The sequence below is a fragment of the Larus michahellis genome, chromosome 17, assembly GCF_964199755.1.
Source record: "Larus michahellis chromosome 17, bLarMic1.1, whole genome shotgun sequence".
Lineage (NCBI taxonomy): Eukaryota > Metazoa > Chordata > Aves > Charadriiformes > Laridae > Larus > Larus michahellis.
Window position 1 is genome coordinate 8,275,802 of NC_133912.1, and position 17,610 is coordinate 8,293,411.

At 57.9% G+C, this 17,610-nt stretch overlaps 1 protein-coding gene across 15 annotated transcripts in view; it reads left to right on the forward strand.

The window, feature by feature from the left end:
* Positions 1 to 1,738: 1,738 nt before the first annotated feature.
* CADM1 (cell adhesion molecule 1) overlaps positions 1,739 to 17,610 on the forward strand; it is a 165,158-nt gene continuing 149,286 nt past the window's right edge. For 7 of the 15 annotated variants that reach the window (XM_074561442.1, XM_074561448.1, XM_074561446.1 and 4 more), the window contains exon 1: positions 15,295 to 15,465. In XM_074561442.1, the coding sequence (XP_074417543.1) occupies positions 15,360 to 15,465 (106 nt within the window). In that variant the 5' untranslated portion in view covers positions 15,295 to 15,359. Of the gene's footprint in view, positions 2,097 to 2,251; positions 2,317 to 15,275; positions 15,466 to 15,717; positions 15,777 to 17,610 lie in introns of those variants that run through there. The other 8 variants (XM_074561447.1, XM_074561438.1, XM_074561439.1 and 5 more) reach the window with 8 other exon arrangements.

Here is a 17,610-nt window from a genome sequence, read left to right on the forward strand (position 1 = left end):
GGCGGAGGTGGCGGTGACGAGAGGAGCTTTGTCCTTGTTAGTTTTCCCAACACGAGGGCTTCCAGCTCTGCCCGGCCCTCGCCGGGAACAGGCTTCCCCATCGCTTTGCTCCCCAGCCAGCCGCTGCGGACAGGGGGTGCAGAGCCCCGGCCCCCCCGTTCCCCCACCTCCGGACGGGGTTCACTGCTGCGTGCGACAGCAACGAGCGCGAGGGTGAATCCACGGCTGGTTTGGGAAGGGAGGGAAGGCGGTCGCTCTACCTTTGGCTGCTTAGCACAGATCTAAGAGTTCCAGCGAGTGTTGTTCCCTTCCGTGGTCATAGCAACTTCGAAATTAATTTTGCTTACTTTTAATCTGAAGTATTTGCAGTTCCCACATGAGTTGTCCTCTCCAGCGCCGATCTCAATTACCTTGTTGCGATGGGAGAGCGTGCGGTGGCGGGGGAGGAGGAGGAGGAGTAAATCCCACCGTCGCCGAGGAGGGGCTGCGGGCTGGCATTTGCTCTTCCTGGGCTCGGCGGGGGGCTGAACGGCGCCAAGGGGGACGCGGCCGCTTAGTACAACTTATCTCTTGGGCGATATGTCCGACAAGACATTTACCTGCCTATGACCACTTACCTGATGGAAAATGGCGTTATTCTACCATTTCGGTCTCCCTTATGGAAGCCTCGGGACACGGAGCTCCTGGGGGAGGGAGGAGCCCCTTCCCCATCCCCTCCCACGGCACAGAAATGCCTTAGGGCATTAGAAATGCCTTAGGGGCAGCTGCTGAGCACCCAGGGAGAAGAAGCGCCGGTCTCCCCGCGAGCAGAAAGTGATGACACACTTCTCCTGCCGTGGGGGGCGAGCGGGCCACCATTTTTCCTAATTAGTCATGATGTCTTGCCCATCACAGGAATAAATAGCAAGCTTTCCCTAAGGATGCGAGATGAGAAGCGCTATTTATCGTAGCTCTCAGAGGAAGCTGACAACATGACAGGTGAAATATCAGGAATAATTAAGAAAAATAAGGGCTTGCGTACTTTATTGCACCGAGAGCAGGGATGTGTCGGCCGCAACTCCTGCACCCTCAGGTTGTGCCCCCATCCTGACACCAGCTGTAAGCGGTGTGCTCTCCGGGCCGCGCCTCTCGCCCAGGACCAGGCCAGCAGGAACCCGGTGCCGCCGGCGGCTGAAACGAGCCACGGGCACCCGCTCGGCGCCTCGGTGGCGGCGTCCTGCCTCTGAGATAGGAACAGGTTGGGTATAAATCTCTCTTAAGGAAATACTGTTTTCCAGGGAGCTCCTTGTCCAGGAGAGGGGAAGGAAGAAAACCCAATAATGCGTGTACGACTTGGGGATTTTAGCCTCGTTAGAAATCGCCGATGTCGGGAGAGTGCCTGGGAAGCGGATCCCCCCAGGATGTGTTGTCTGCAGGGGCTCAGCCCCCGCCTTCTGCCGGGTGCTGCCGGCTCTTGGCCGCGCTGGGGGGAGCGTCCCCCGGCTGCCACCCAGGGCTTGCTGTGCCGTCCCCGCTGGAGCCGGTGATGGATGATGCGCCGGGGAAGGGGACCGCTCCGGTCGCCCGGTTTTCCATTACAGCGTTAGCCTCGGCCCCGGGGCGCTCCCGGGTTAAGGCTGGGCTCCGCTGCCTGGCAGGGAATGGAGTTAGAGCCGCGGCGGTGGGAGATGTGTTTGCTTATGAGGCCGGACAGCTGGGGAGCTCGGGAACTGTATCTGCTCAAACAATGTGGAAATCTGATTACAGCAAATGTCGCTGGGCATCACTTAACTCCTCCTCTGCAGCCCCGGCCTCGCCTGACAGGTGTAATAGATCTCCTGGATACGTCTCGCGCTGGAATACAATGCCTCGTCAAAACTGCTTAAAATCCCTCAAGTTTCGAGGTTGCTAATCATGCCGCTGGCCCCACGCGCGTGGGGCCGGCCGGCATTAAGCCTCGCTAGGACCGAGCAGCGGCGCACCCAGACGCCGTCAGTAAAATGCCCCCTTTTTTTTTTTTTTTTTAGGCGCTTGGGAGAAAAGCAATTGTGCGTCGCGCTGCTCATCTCGTCCCCTCTGACCGTGTGCTCCCAGTGCTCAGTGGCACTTTTTAGGAGGTTTGTGAAAGGGACCCTTTGTCGGGGAGAGGAGGCAACCAGCAGCAAACAACTCCTGAACTGGGGAAAGCGGCTCTTGGGGCACTTATATTTAGCTCGCTCGCAGCGCCGGCCCTTCAATTTACACTCACCCTTTTGTTCCTTTTAACTACCAGCGCCGAGGGGCTGAAAGAGAAGGATACCAGCGAGGAACAGGCAGCTTCTCCTCGCGGAGCTGGAGGTATTTTTAACACAATGCCCGAGAAAAAGGAATTTGTTGCCTCCAACCTTCAGTCAAAAATCAGCGCTGTGCAGGAAGGAAAGCAAAGCCCAGGCGCTTCCACCGCGGGCAGCAGCAAAATCGCGTAGAAAAGCTGAAGGAGGTGCGCCGAGAAACAAAGGTAGAAGCTCATCCTTGCTCCGTGGCCTGGGATGAGTCACCCTGGAAGGCAAGGTGCTGCGAGGGAGGCAGGCAAGCCACAGGCGTTAATTTAAACTGTGCGGGGTGGCCGGGATCCCAGCCCAGCAGAAGGAGAGGGCGACGGCTGAGTTGCAGCAAGAGCCGGGCCCCTGCCAAAAGCGAGATGGCTCTTTGTTCTCCTAAATATTTATAGAGCGCTGTAGTGCCTTGTGCTACAGCCTGTGGTCCCAGAGGCTTTGGAAGAGGAAAAAATGCCCAGAGCAGGCTTTGCATCTTCTGAGAGATGCCGCTTCAGAGCCTGACCTTGAGGATTTCTCACCTCCCTCCCTTTGGTCCGCGGCCTGGCCTCTGCGCCCGTCCCCCGCGGACGCCCTGGGCTGCGGGGCAGGCAAGGAGGCGATGGCTAACGGTGGCCATGAGGCGAGGAGCAGGGGTCGTGAGGTGGGGGGCGTGCACACCTTGACCCAGGAGCCAGCTCCTGGGATGCTGGTCCCGCGTGAGCAGCTCCCGGAGCATCTCTGGGAGCAGCAGCACTCGCCAGCCCGTCTTCGGTGCTGTGCCCGGTTCCGGCCACCTTCTCCCAACCTGCCCACCCTGCCGAGCAAAAGCCTTTTTCCCCCCTTCGCTACCTTTAAAATGTTTGCTTTCTTTATCAGTGGCTGGCCGGTATCAGGCCCGACAGGTCTTGGGTTTAACTGCCAGATTCCTCAATTCCCCCAGCAAACAAGCCCGGGTGAAACCCAGACCTTTGAAGCCGATTGTAATTTAATACAGCTTAAATGGTAAACATCGAACAGTTGCAAAGGAAATATGATCAAAGCCATCGATTTTTTTTGTAGCAACACCATGTCTTTTCGAATAATTCCCAATAATGAGAAAATCTGAGAAAATTGAAACCTGTTTGCAGATATTATAAGCCTAAATGGTCAAACAAATAATTAGCAAGCTACTCATTCAAGCTCTGCAAATGAAAAAGCAAGAATACCCTTGGTTTTGAGTAGAAATGCTAGACTAAGCATCTTCTTTGAGTAAAACAGAAATAAAAAAAAAGTCGCTCTGGGCAGAGTGGAAGATGGATCTCTTCCACTGGAAGAGCAGGATGCTTGTTGCGGAGAACAAACAGTTTTTTCCACGCTGCGTCAATAGAGTACTATACATTTTCCATTGCGCGGCGTACATTCCTCTTCTAGCCTGCGGACTAATTTTAGAGCGCTAATGAGCCGGCCTGACACAGCGTTTGGCGCCCAGAGGAGGACTGGGGTATGGAGAGTAGTTACGCGCCCGCCGCGTGTTTGAAGTTGTGAAAAAGGAGAATATGAAAAATATTGGTGTCTTGCGCGGTGAGAGCCTGCCCGGGCGGCGCTGAGGAGTTTCCAGAGGTCCGGCTGCTCGGTCGTGGCCGGGGTCGGGAGGAGCGCGGAGGGAAGGGGAGGGCGATGGAGGGGTGAAGCGGGGCTGCCAGTGCCATCCCTGACGCGGCTCCGCTCCACGCCGGGTACCGGCCCCTCGGGGAGCGGAGTCAGCACGGCCCCGGCCGTAAGCAGCGCGCTGGGAAATATTTCTTGCTACTGAAAGCACCCTGGGAAGCGAGTATGGGGCTGCTGCCGTTAAGGAACGTGTTTGTAGTTGGAGCTGTTTAATACGGGCTGTCTGTGATGCCACAGCAGAGGAGGGTTTTAAAGCGCTGTTAGTGTTGTGCTGACTCCCTCTCTACATTTCCAAAGGGCAAAGTACACCAGTGAAGAGGTTCAAAGAAACAGAAGCAATTTGTTACCGCTTCCCTCTGAGTGCGTGGAGAGGGGATGCTCCTGCTCTCGCCGAGCGAAGCAGCGCTCCTTCTCCTTCCTGCTGGGGCTGGAGGCGGCCGGCGTTGTTCCCATCGCCAGCTCTAGCAACCCATCCAGCCCCACCGAGCAAACCTCCGTTTGTCTGCCTTTGTGCGTAAAGCTTTGTTTTCATTGAGGAAAAACCCACCCCCAAGGGTCCTGGGCCGTGGGAGGGCACGCAGACCCTGCGCCTGCATCCCTACTGGCTGCCCTCCATCCATCGCGGTCGTGTGCTGCACCGCGTTCCCAGCTCCTCCAGCACCGCAGCTCCCGCCCTGGAGCGCTCGTCCTACCCCTTGGGGTTCACTGGAAGACAATGGTTTCTGTTTTAATTTCTGTAAGGTCTAGGAGAATGACTTTTGCTTCTGAACCGGGATCTTGGTGTATTGGGGTATCAGATGCCGTTGGGCTTGTGTAATTCATGGTACGATGCTCCGTAATGTTGCAGACGCAGGAATTTAGTGGTGCGTGTGAGAATTATATACTAGAGGGCAAGCAAGTCGTGTTTCTAGTTTCCCCACTACAGAAAATACCTGTGTGATTACAGCCCTGCAAAGGCTCGTAGGCTTTCCAAGCCGTGTCTCTCCCCCGGGCGCGTTCCATGGGCTGCGTGGTGGTCCCTGCAGAGGTGCCCGCGCTCAACGCTCAGGTTTGTCTGGATTTTCACCGGCAGCCGCGCTGCCGTTCAGATGTCGGGATTTCACTCGGGTCTCGTGGCTGCTGCTCAAAGTGCGAAACAAAAATAGGGTGGCCAAAAAATCAGGATGCAGCAGATAACGCTGGCAGTCGCATCGGGGCGATGCTGCCGCTCAGGGCAGGAAGCCATCGGTTCTTGTTAATGCCAGGACCGGGCTCAAAGTGGATGTCCTCAAAACACAGCCGCGCTCTTCCCCAGCCCCGCGGACAGAAATGAAAAGCCTTTCATGTTCTGCGGGGGTGGAGAGCACAATTTGTGATGACCTGGCTCCGGCTGGTATTCGAAAGGTCACTTTGAGTACGGCGCTATCTGAGCCCATTGATTTTAAAAAAAAAAAAAAAAAAAAAAAGCCCTGGCGCTGGAGAGAGGGGGAACGCGGGGGAGAGGAAGCGAAAATAGCTCTGGCAACAGTCATTGTCTAAAACCAACAAAGAGGCACTGAAAGGCTCCCCGCTCGCCGCTGTCAATAGCCACGGCAAGGGCACTGCTGCTGCGGGCAAGCTGGCGGAGGAGCTGGGCTGGCGGGGATGCGGAGGGCACGAAGGACCAACGCTCCCTCCTGATGGCGAGGGGCGGGCGTCCACCCCCTCCAGGGAGCCGGGGCCGTGCGACGGGCCGGGGGCGCTGCCGCCGCTGTTGAAATCAGGGTGGATGTATGTTGGATGGGCAGCAGTGGGGTGCGCCCGCTGCGGGTCCTGGCACCTGCGCATCGCTTCCCGGTGCGACCGGGGACCGAGCTGAGCCCCTGCAAACCAAATCGCAGTGTGTGGGGCTGCGGCCCCTGGCTGCGGCTGGATGGTGGCCTCGCACGCACCCGAGGCCGGGAGGGAAACGATTTGCCCTAAAGAGCTCGGCCGCCTGTCAGCCGCTTGGTGAGCGTCAGTGAAGGATGAGGAGCGGGAGCGGCGTTAGCCCTGCGTGCGTGCAGTCATCTGTCACGTAACAAGGGAGCATTGGCACGTTGTCATGTTTCAAACACTGCTGATCAATGTTGGGTTTTTAAAAAAAACAAAAAACAAAAACAAACAAAAAAAAAAACCACGCTGCCCCGTGTGTGCCCAGAGGCTCCGCGACTGTAACCCTTGCTCTTTAATGGAGGTTACAGTCTTTGCACTGGAGAAAATGGGACGAGTTGAGGGGAAAAGGGGCGGATGCTCGAGAGAAGGGAGACTTTTGGTGGTGGAGACCCGGCTGCAATGTGTTGTATTGCCTTAGTGTCTGCGGGGGCTGGACAAAGTGACGCCTGGCTCGTGCCCTGCCTGTGGCATGGGGACGATGGCATCTCGGAGACGCTGCGGGGGTGGTAAGCGCCTGTGACAGTCACAGGTTGCTCTACCGCTGCCATCTTGGGAACGCTTGGAGCGCAGTAGGTGGGAGAAGCCTAGCAACTGCCATCTCCTTGATTCCCGTCTCCCATCATTAATTGCAGTATGCGGCGGTAGGTGCTCCGGTGGTTGGGAGGGGACAGGGAAGACTGAAACTCGTAAGTGGATGAGTCAGGGGAGAAGAGCTGGGTTTTGCCGTGCCCGGTGGAGAGAAAAGGCTGCGGGGGAAGATGGAGCCAACATCTCCTGGCCTGGGTACCGGGAGGGAGAGTCATCCGAGAGCGGAGGTGGCTCCTCTAGTGGGCTCACGCTCGCAAGCGTTGGGGAAAATGGTGTTTTCCTGTTGCCTCGGTAGGGGAGAGAACAAAGGATCTCCGCTGCTAGGGCGAGCGATGGGAACCCCTCCGCTCCGGGCACAAGCGGGTCCCGGTCGGTGGGACGTACCAAGGAGGCAAAGCTCTGCGCTGGCAGAAGGGGAGCTCAGCAAAATCCCTTAATGGATTTATTCTTCCCATTTCCCTCGGCTCTTCCAAGCTTTGGATATAAGCAAGGAGAGCAAGTTAAGGCCCCGATGATAAAAGTGATGGATCTACAGAGAAAGGAGAGGTTGGAAGGGCTGAAATTTACTGCGAAGCCTGGCCCAGAAATGACCCTCTTCCTCTCTTCCTCCTCCTTGGGATTTTTCCGTCTTGTGCAGAAAAATGCAGCTGGTCAGCTTGACAAGTGGAAACTGTAGCTTTGTCGTTAATGTGCAATGCTGAAACAATGATGTATGGCTGGCGATAGATCATGTTGGGTTTCCGGAGAGCAGGGAAGACGAAGGCATGAGACTAATTCATGATGCATGAACGCATTGATCTTCCTGGCTCTGAAAATACAATGTAATGAACCCCCGCTAACACATCATTTTTATGCCACTGCACCTCACTAATATCTAATGATTTCACCTTGCTCTGAGATAAAATATAATTGTATGGGAGTTCCAGCTTTGTTCTGTAATACTCGAGTAGAGTTAACGAATTATGTTTTGCTCTGTAGCTGTCGGCAAGTTGAGACAAGCTTACAAAAGCCCCGCAATTATTGGGCTAAGATGCGTGTTTAAAAGGCCGTGCGTGTGTAAGACGTGCGCGTGTGGATGTGCATCCGCTGGGGATGGAATGGCTGAGCGCGGGGAGTGTGCGCTGGGAGCCGGGCAGGCGGGGAAGGATGCCATGGGGATGCTGAGGAGCTGGCGCCCGGCGCCGGGCATTTCTGGGGCCCGTCCGTCCAGCCGGTGCCCGGGGATGCTGCGGCTTCGGGAAGGAACCGCCGGCAAACGCCGCGCTTGCGGCATCCCGGCTGGAGACTGGAAAACACAGGAATCCTCTCGCCGCTCCCAAACTCCAGCAGCCTTTTGGAGATCGGCCCGCCCCGGTTTGCCCTCCCAAAGCCCCGGCCGGGCCCTGTTTCTTCCCCAGCCGGGCAAAGCGCCTGCTTAAGAAAATCGGTCTGGGGTCCTTTTGATAACGCTCTCCCGAGGTCTTTGTACTTCAGCCCGATGAAGGTGCACGTCGGGTTTTTTCCTGCTTATTATTTGTCCGTAAGCAAACGCCGTCTCCGTTCCAAGCCTGCTGGAGTGCCCGCAGTCTGCAGCCGCCTCGGAGGATAAAGAAGGGTGGTCCTGGCTGCAAGCGGGGGCAGGCGGAGAGGAGAGGCCGGGGAAGCGCTGCGAGCCCCAAGGGAGCTGCGCGGCCCTGGCTTGCGGGGCTGGCGGAGCCCGGGTGTCACCTCGGAGCGCTGCGGCCCTGGGAGCAGCCCTCCCCCTCCACGGCCCCGAGTGCCCCATCACCTCGTCTTTCCGGGGGGCGCTCCGGGGGCCAGCCGGTGGCAAACTCCTCGTCCCACAGCGCCGGCTGCAGCTGGGGTCCCGGCCCCTGACGGCGGCTTTTCAGCGCTAAAAAGGAGCGTGAAAAGGGAGCGGGAGCTCTAGCAGATGTGAGCTGAAGGTGAAGATGTTTGTGGAGTCTTCAAAGGCGAGCCCTACTCTCACAAAAGAAGTCAATGGAAGTCTAACCACTCTTGACAGTGAAAGCTGAAGTAATGTTGTACCTAATTTGAAATTCCCTCTAGGCTAAGTAAGGCTTTTCCTTTCATGTGCGATGTTTGGATCCCTTCTGGGAGCCCTTTCCTCTGTACCCTGCTTGGTTACACGCCGTGTTGACAGATGATTAAGACGCGAAGCCTCTCAAATCAGAGGAGCAGCCAAAGTTTTGCATTGTGTGCTCAGGTGTTTACCCACCGCGCTTTCAGCGCCTCGGCCTGGCTTTGAGGTTTGGGACGTGCCGGCTCTTGCAGCTGGGGCGTCCCCGGCCGAGGGAGCTGCAGGGAACGGCAGCCCGGGGTCGTACGGGCAAGGTACCGGCGGGGGAAAGACAGGAACATCCTTTGCTGTATTTATAGCGGATGATCTCGCTGGTGTCCTTAGAGGTTGCCTTCCAGGCTTCGCTTCCTGATGACGAGGGGCAGAAGCTTCGAGAAGTCTCTGGTCTCTGTCCCCGCCAAGCGAAGCTCCTGAGGTGACTTACGGCAACTGTGGCGCCCGCTCTGAGAAACGGTGCTTTCGCGTCTTCTGGATGTTTCCAGACGCGAGGTTGAAGAGCGTGGCTGCGATGGGCCGCTGCTCGGCAGCGGGGCCCACGCTGGGTTTTTGGGCGCTCAGGTGGGGCGGGCAACACCCACGAGGCGTCTCGTTGTGGGGAAGGAAGAAACAACTTTTGGTGGGATCAAAAGGGCTTTTTTTTTTTTTTCCCCCAGCAGTTTGCAGCGAACAAACAAACAAACAAAGAGGAAAGCCCAAATAATTAGCTGTGGTGCCTGTCTGGAGCGTGCCGGCACGGGAGCAGCCACGTCCACGGAGCAGCGCCGGAGCCGTCTCCCGTGGCAGGGCTGCGCTTTCCCCTGGCGCTTGTGTTGATGGCTTGTTTCCCCCCGCCGCCGCGTCGCCCCGTGATCTCCGAGTCTTGACTTTTGCAGGCACTTTTCTCCTATAAGAATATTAAACATATTTAAAAAACACTTAAATGCTAATGCGAAACCCGAAAAGAGGATGTCAAATGCGAGAGGCGCTCTGAAGACATGATGTCTCTGTAGAAGGGTTTGACCCCGGTAATCTAATTTGCGTTACATTTAAAATGATACTTCATTCTCTTATTATAAGGCTCTGTGTCATTGGCTCGTAAAGATTACCGTTTCTTGTCTTCCAATTGTAATAAATCCAATTCAAGCACCCTCTTGATTTGAAATTTGTCACAACAACATGCAGAGGGCACAGTTCCTGAGTTTTATGGCGCGGGTGCATTAGAGACTCATCTGCAGGAAAGATGATGCAAGACTATAAAGTGATTTGTCCCCCTCCTTTCTCAATTGGATCCGCGTTTAAAAAAAAAAAATAAAAAAATTCTAAATTATAGCTTATTCCTCATTACCCAGTAGTAAAAAGGTTAGACCGGCAGGGGAGCCAGACTGGCTAGATGTTTCGTGCTTTATCCTTACGCTAGGGAATAATCCGGTTTCTTTAAAACCATCTGAAAATATTTCATCTTGTTTCAGCAGACTCGGGAGCTTAACCTTTCTGGGGGCGCTTACTGGAGATGACGGAAAACCCACCGGTGTTTTGTGTATACATCTCACCGGGCCGTCAATGGTACGGGGCTGGCGGCTGATGGGCAGAGCCGCTTCCGACCGGCTGGGCGCGGGCGTCAGAAACAAGCGCTTTGGTTAAACTCGGGTTTATATTTGCACGGCAGTCGCGGAGGCCGGTGGCTCTGTGGGTGCTGCAGGGGTGGCTTTCGGCCCATGCCCGTGGGGGGTGTTCTTGCGGGGAGAAGCGCACGGGGCGGGGATGGCCATGCGGCCGCCGTCCATCGATGCCACGGAAATGCCTTTTTTTTTTTTATTTTTTTATTTTTTTTTGGACAGTCTGGAATAAATACATGCGAGAGACTTTGCTCGGAGAGAACTTTTATACTTTTGGTGTCTGTTGCTCCTTAGGGGTTTTTATTTTATTTTTATTTTTTTTTTAACAAAGGTTTTAGCCGAGCAAAAAATCCCATCTGTACGGCTTTTTTATTAAAAGATAAAAAGCCCGGAGTTCATAGGAGTTAGCATTAAGTCAGAGTCCGCAGCAATCTGAGGTATTGGCTGGCTGGGGACTCTCTCTGTTTATTTCAAATACCCCTTTATCATTTTGTTGAAAGAGCGGTGTTCTCTGTAAAGCTCTGCCAATTGAAAAAAGAATCAGATAATGAAGACTGATGCTGCACTGATGACAGCCCTTCAGATCCTCAATAGGATTTCTCCAAAATCAAAAGACTTTTTTGTTTTATTGTCACACTTGTGGCTTAAAAATAATTAAATTTAATCTTTTAGCTCTCGAAACAAAAATGAAAATTTAAAAACGGGCCCCCCACACACATGAGGGAAAAAGACAAAGCGCATGCAAATATCCGGTGGGTGCTGGAGGAAATTGTGTAAATTGTACATGAAAATGTCGTATTGACAGTGGGTGCCCAGCACACGCGCTTTACAAAAACTACGTTACTGCTCTCGGCCGGCGCGGCCGGTCTTGGTGTGTGCCTGCGGTGTTTGTCCCGGGGGAATGGAAGCCAACATATTGCACGCTCCTATAAATGTTGCCTTCGTTTATGGCCTCGGCACCGGTATTTCATTTTTTTTTGAGTTGTTGTGAACTGTGCCGCCTTTTCGGTACACGCGCGGGATGCCGAGGCATGCCCACCGGCTGCTCGAAGGGTGCCGTGGGGCGTCCCCGCAGGGTGCGAGGGCCGGGCTGGCACTCGGGGTGGCTGCTGGGTGCCCCCTGGCCACCCGAGACTGGGGGTGAGCGCGGGGTGGACGCGGGGGCTGCGGTCCCTGCCCACAGAGCCCCGATGGGGCCGGACGGCACGGCCTTCCCCCGTCCCCGGCGGTGACGGCCGGCAGGAGCTCTGCCCGCATCCATTTTTACACCTTTTCAAATTGCGGACCGAATTTGTTCCTCATCACAGCGGAAGGCAGATAAATAAAATATATTGGGAGCTATTTGTACTGGAACTAAAGCTCTGAATTCATAGGGGGAGAGCGCAGCGAATGACGGCTTTGTCACAGTACATGAAAGAGTGGGAAATTAGGCTTTGCATTTTTTTTACCTGATCTTTAAAGAGCCGGCGGCGGCTCTCAGGGCTGGGGCCAGGTAAGCGGGGCGGGTGGGGGCCCGGCCGGCTGCGGGGAGCGCAGCCCACCCGGGAAGCGCCGAGGTGTCTTTCAGGCAAGCCGTTAAATCCGCGGTGCTATAACTTGATTATTCCTCCTCCGGATTCCCTTTGACGAACTCCTCCGTTTTCAAAGAGTTACACAGGATTTAGCCCCACGCTGGCTTTAGCGCGAATTGTGTGGCTAAAATTGCATGCAGTCCTTTGAAAATTTCAGAGCCGGCGCTTTTCCCAAGATCGACAACTGTTTTATTTCTCTTGACAGAATCCGTGGCACGAACAAACACCGCCGTTCACGCGGGAGCCTTTTTGGTCTCAGGCTCGAGAGCACCTTTAATCTGAGGCTCAAAGAGCTGCATAAGAATGGAAAGTCCCACAGTACCTGCAAAAGTGAGATGCATTCTGCATTGTCGTCCTTTTCTAGGGCGGAAAACTTGGGCTTCTTTAGGTTCTTTTTCCCTCCTTGGGCTCGTGTAGGGAGCGAATGGCAAAGCCGGGGACTCGGCGGAAAGCCATTGTGGCTGGCGAGTGACTGGGTTCCCTTTGCCTGACTTTGTGAAACTAAGAAAAGGTAATTGATGGTTGGCTTTGTAAGCCCCTGGGAAGGCAGCTTCCACTGTAGCTTCTTCTGCAATGGATGCAATTAACGTCAGTCACTCACAATTAGCCGAAAGTCAGGGGCTGTTGTACCCTTTCCGTGGGTTCTGCTGCCGGCCGCCCCGCAGGGCCCAGCAAAACCACTGTCCGCAGGCTGCGCGGTGGGAAGGTGGAGCACAAAAATGGGATTTATTGGGCTTTTCAGGCCGCTCGGAGTGTGTTTCAAACCGTGGGGCCTGGTTCCGTCTCTGCAACTATTCCACAGATTGGAGTTCTTGTTTTTTAAGTTCATTTCTGCTCCCGATGTAAAAGCTGCATTAACAAAACAATTGATTATCGGTTTTAAAATGCAAAAACACCATCTGGTCTTTGAGATGTGCTGCGCTGCGGCTGGGGGGGAGCAGGAATGACACATCTGAAGGATCTCTGCGAGTGGCACAGGCGATGGCTCCCAGGAGAAATTCCTGCCGCTTGGAGCCCCTGCCAAAGCCCGCCAGGAAACTTGATCTTTCACGTGGGGGCCACGCGGAATGAACGCGTGGCTAGCGGCCCGCTGCTCGGGCCCGGGGTGGGCTGGCTTGGAGCGGCACAGACCGGAGCAGGGTGCCACCAGCGCTCCCGCTGCAGGTCCCGGTGGCCCTGGGGCGTCTCGAGGGCCACACCCTGCCGTCAGCGGTGCCAGGAGCGGGTGCAGAGCGGCTTCCCCGTCTCCTGCATCTCCTGATGCCTCCCTGGAGAGAGAGGGATCGGCGAGACTCGGAAACGAGCGGGATGTGTTGCCTGCGGAGCAGCCGTGTCATGTAACGCCCGCGGTTGTATCCGTGGGATTTGTGGGTGGGGTCAGCCCCCGTCAGCCCTCTCTGTCCCGGGTCCCCCCTTGCCACCGCCGCTGCCGCGTTAGCCGCTGTCCCCGGCTGCCTGCGACTTGATTTAATACAGCTTTCAATCACTGCCAACGGGGCTCGCGCTTCCATATCATAACTGCTAAACACGCTGTGACAAATAATCTGAGGCTAAGCTTCCAGGACAGAGGAAATCGTTTTCCTCTTGAAATTAAAGTTGATGCATAATGGAATGCAATAAGATGTTTCCAGCAGGAACGTAGCCAGTTTTAGTACATCTCGAGTCCCTTTTTGTCTGCCGAACGAGACACGGGAGGTTAGGGAAGTCATTTCCTAGAGTTCAGGATTTGCAATTTGCATTCTATAATCTCCCGGTCATTTGGCGGCAGATAATTTGTCATGGTTTGTTTTAGCTGTTGTGATATTGATATTTATTATGCAAATTGTATTTCCTACTACTCATTGTTCTGTACCCTATGAATACTTAAATTATTATAAACCTTTTTAGTTAATACGGGCTGTCTCTCGATGTGATGTTTGAGCCACGGTGGGTCATAATGTAGGATATTGTACAAAAGGGTCTAAGCCACGTAATTAAAGAGAGACGAAGAGGGCAGAGGGGGCCTGGTGCCGCGGAGGCGAATGCTGCAGAACTGCTCCAGCACCCGCGTCCTTCTGCAGAGAAGGGGATTTGGCGTCGCAGACAAAAGCTTTCTTGCAAATTTGGGGATAAATTTGGCTTAGTTATAGGATTGCGATGATTACGGTGGCTTGAAACTCTGCGCCCGGGCCGCTTGTTGAGTGGGAAGGAAGGAGCGATGGTGCGTCTACGGCGCAGAAAGGCTTTGCCAACCCGGGAACGAGCCGTGGCACAGCGCGGAGGGTCCTGCGGGGCAGCGGGGCCACGGGCAGGGAGTGGGAATGTCCCAAACCCAGCCCCAAGGAGCAGCATTTTGCCTTTTCTCGGGAGGCGGCGGTGTGAAACCAGCCCGGTTTCGCAATCCGGTGGGTGAAAGCTCTTCCCAGCCCCGCGATGTGACTCAACGCTCGCCCTGAGCGGTTTTAGCTTCAGGCTTGGCAGCAGACGGGATGATAAAGTTAAACTGACAACTCACCTGCCTCAGGTTAACTTGGAATAACCTAATTAATAGCGTTAGAAATATTTGACATCCTCTGCTGACGCTGGCGCAGGCCCACGGTATTTCTGGCGCGGTGGGAAGGGGGGAGGGAGACGGGGACCCTTTCCCAGCTGGGCTCGACCCCCCCGCCGCCCTCCGGCTCCCTGGATTCAGGCAGGGTTTAGCAGTCGGGGGGAGCCGTTGTGCCTTACTGGTTAATTTTCTCATTTTAAACCCTGTCAAAACCATTGCACGGCCGAAAATCTGCGGCGAGGGTTGATTTTTGCCGGGCTGCGGTCAATGAACCCCCCCCCGGCTCCCGCCGGCCGCCGCCCCCGGAGCCGGGGAAGGCTCAACACCGCCTCCAGCGGCCCGGGGCCCGGCGGAGCGGGCGGGGGATGCTGCGGGGGGGCAGCCCGGGGCGGGGGGTGCTGGGAGGGGGAGACCCGGAGGATGCTGGGGGGACGGACCCCGGCGGGGGGGAGGATGCTGGGGGGCCATTGTCGAGGGGGTACCCGGGAGGATGCTGCGGGGGGGGACGGATGCTGGGGCGGGGGGTGATGTTGGGCGAGTAGAGCCGGCAGGGAGGATGCTGGGGGGGACGACGGTACCCAGGAGGAGGATGCTGGGGGGAAGGCGCCGGGAGGGGGGATGCTGGAGAGGGGTCCCCGGGAGGGAGGGAGGGAGGAAGGATAGATGCTGGGGGGGGCACGGACCCGGGAAGAGGATGCCTGGGGGGACGCGGACCCCGGGGGGGCGGACGCTGGGGGGGGCTGCCGTGGGCCAGGCGCCGAGCGTCTGACGCGCGCCTCCTCCCCGCCTGTCGCCCCGTCGGCAGCAGTCGCGATAGATGGCCGCGGGAAACGTGGGGCTTTGTGGGTGGTTGTTTTTCAAATTTTGTTGTTTTTCTGCTGAAGCGCGGCCTGTCCCCCGCGCCGCTGCTCGCCGGGGGGGCGGCGGCCCCCCTCCCTCGGCCACAATGTGGGTATCGCACACCCCCCGGGCGGGCCCGCCGCGTCCCCGCCGCGTCCCCGCCGCGCCCCCGCCGCGCCCCTGCGCCCCGCGCCGCGCCGGGCACTTTACCCCCGGCCCCTAGCGCGGAGGTGGGCGTGTCCTGAGCGTGGCCCCGCCCCCCCGCCGCGCTGACGCGCGCGCATCTCATTATCGTCGCGCGCGGCGGCGGGCGCGGGCAGAGGCGAGCAGGTGCCGGCGATGGCGGGTCGCGCCCAGCCCAGCGGCCCCGCGGGCAGCGGCGGCGCCCGCGGCCTCCTCCCGCTCCTCCTGCTGCTGCTCTCCGCCGCCGCCATCATCCCCAGAGGTACGAGCCGCCCGTGCCCCGCCCGCGGGGGGGCGCCCCGTAGCCGCGGCGGGGACCCCCGGGGGGCTGGAGGGAGTGTTGCGGGGGGGGGGGGAGGCGGGCGATGCAGGAGGGCCGGGGCTCCCTCCCGCCGCCCCCTAGCCCCGCTGGTCCCGGGAAGCATCGCGGGGGCCGGGGCGCGGCGAGCCCGGGGCGAGCGGGCGGCGGGGAGCGGCGGCGGGCTCAGCCGCGCGTGTCGGGGCGGACGGTTGCCATGGAAGCGGCTTCTCCCCGCTGCCCGCGGGCTCATCAGCCGGCCTCCCAATTAAAAAGTAATTACTGTGCGCGCCCCCTCCCTCTCCCCCCCCCACCTCCCATCCCCCGGTGTTTTCTTGCGCGGCGGCGGCCGGGGGACGCGGGGCCGGGGGGGGGGGGCGATGCGGGAGCGGGGATGCTGCGCCGCTGCCCGCCGTCGCGGGGAACCTGTTGGAATCCAAGTGCAACTTGCCCGGCGGTTCCGCCGCCTCCCTCCCCAGGTGGCCAACGGGCGCCTCCAGCCCCGGCGGCGAGCGCCCGGCTCGGGGGCTCGGGACGGAGCGGGCGATCGTTGGCCGTGAGCCTCCTCCCGGGGGAAGCCGTGGGGCGGGAGCCCGGGCGCCGGCGCGGTGGGGCGATGCGCGGCCACCTCCGCACCCCGGAGCCCTGGGCGAGTGACCCCCTCCGGGGCAGAGCCGCCCCGGCGGGCTCGCCCGGCTCCTGCGCCGAGCCCGGACCGCGCCGCTGAGTGCCGGCTGGGGTGACCCGTCCCTCCCGAACGCCACTTTGTATTTGCAGTGTGTCACCGGGGAGGCACAGCGCTCCATTGACTGGCTCGCGCGGCCGGAGGAGCGAGCATTATTTGCCCGGGCCGTTTTGGGAAGAACAAGGGGGCCATTGAGCCGTGTGTTGAATTTCGCTAATAGGGAAAGGGGGGATAAAGGCGCAGGCAGCCCGGCCGAACAAAGAGCTTTATTCACAGGCGTGCTGTACATGCTTTCCCTGGTCTTCCCTAGTGGCCTTTCTGGTGGGATGCTGGTGGGGGGAAGCCGGTGACATTTTTCAGCGCGCTCTCCCTCTGCGAGGGATCGGCGTCCCCCCAGCGGGGCCGGGGGCTGCTGCCCGGAGGCCGGCTCCCACGGCGGGGATGGCTCCGTCTCTTCACGGCGCCTTCGCCCCGGTTCGGGAGCCCGAAAGGTGTCTGTTCCCGAGCCCGACAGCCCTGCCAGGGGAGCCAGGAGCGATGGCAGGAAGCCACCGGGGTCGGCTCTGGCCACCGCGAGGTGGGGAAACGCTCGTGTCGCCTCGGAACGACTGCTCTGCGCCGAGCAGCAGGCGCCCAGATGTTTGTGTAGTTACCGCGCTCCCTCCCAGCTCTTCGGCCGCTTCCTCGCAAGGTGCTTTTTGTGGAATTTACGCTTGGCGTAGCTCGAGGCGGGGTGAATCGCCCACCGGCGCGACCCGCAGACCCTGTCACTTACAGACGCCCAGATTTAAAATAAAAGCCCCGTTGCGGGAGAGCCACCGTCATTCTTTGTTGTGCTGTCTGACTCCTTGTACCTCGCCTCTATTTTCCAACCCTTTCCTGGAGGAGCGGTTTTTGATTCACGGCTGGTAATACTGTAGGGTAAGCCTGTTAATCGCCGCCCAGCTAACGGGCAGAACGACGCGGTGTAGACGAGCCAAGCGGCTGAAGAGAAACAAAAGCAGGGTTGGATGCTGAATTAAAGCGGCTGTGCCCGACCTCTGCAGTCCGGGTTTTCCAACGGCGAAAAGCACCACGCAGCGTGAACTGGGATTGCGACGCTGGTAGTAGAAGATAACTGTCTTGTGGCTTTGGTGCTCGGTCGTGAATCACAGGATAAAATCCTAGACCTCCTGCTTTAATGCTTTTTAGACGAGATTTCTATAAGGCCGAAGAACTCAAATTTTTTTGTGGTTTTTCCCCGTTTCCCCCCGCCTTTCTAAAGCCGTCAATTTGCTAGCTCCCGTCGCCTCCAAGAGAAGATGAGGGTTGTGGCGGTAGCGCCTGGCGGTGGTGGCAGGGTGCTGTTGTGGCGTCTCCCGTGGGGTTGCCACTCGAGGCAGCGTCGCTGCCAGGGCCATGCCGCTGCTGTGGTGGCACCCCGC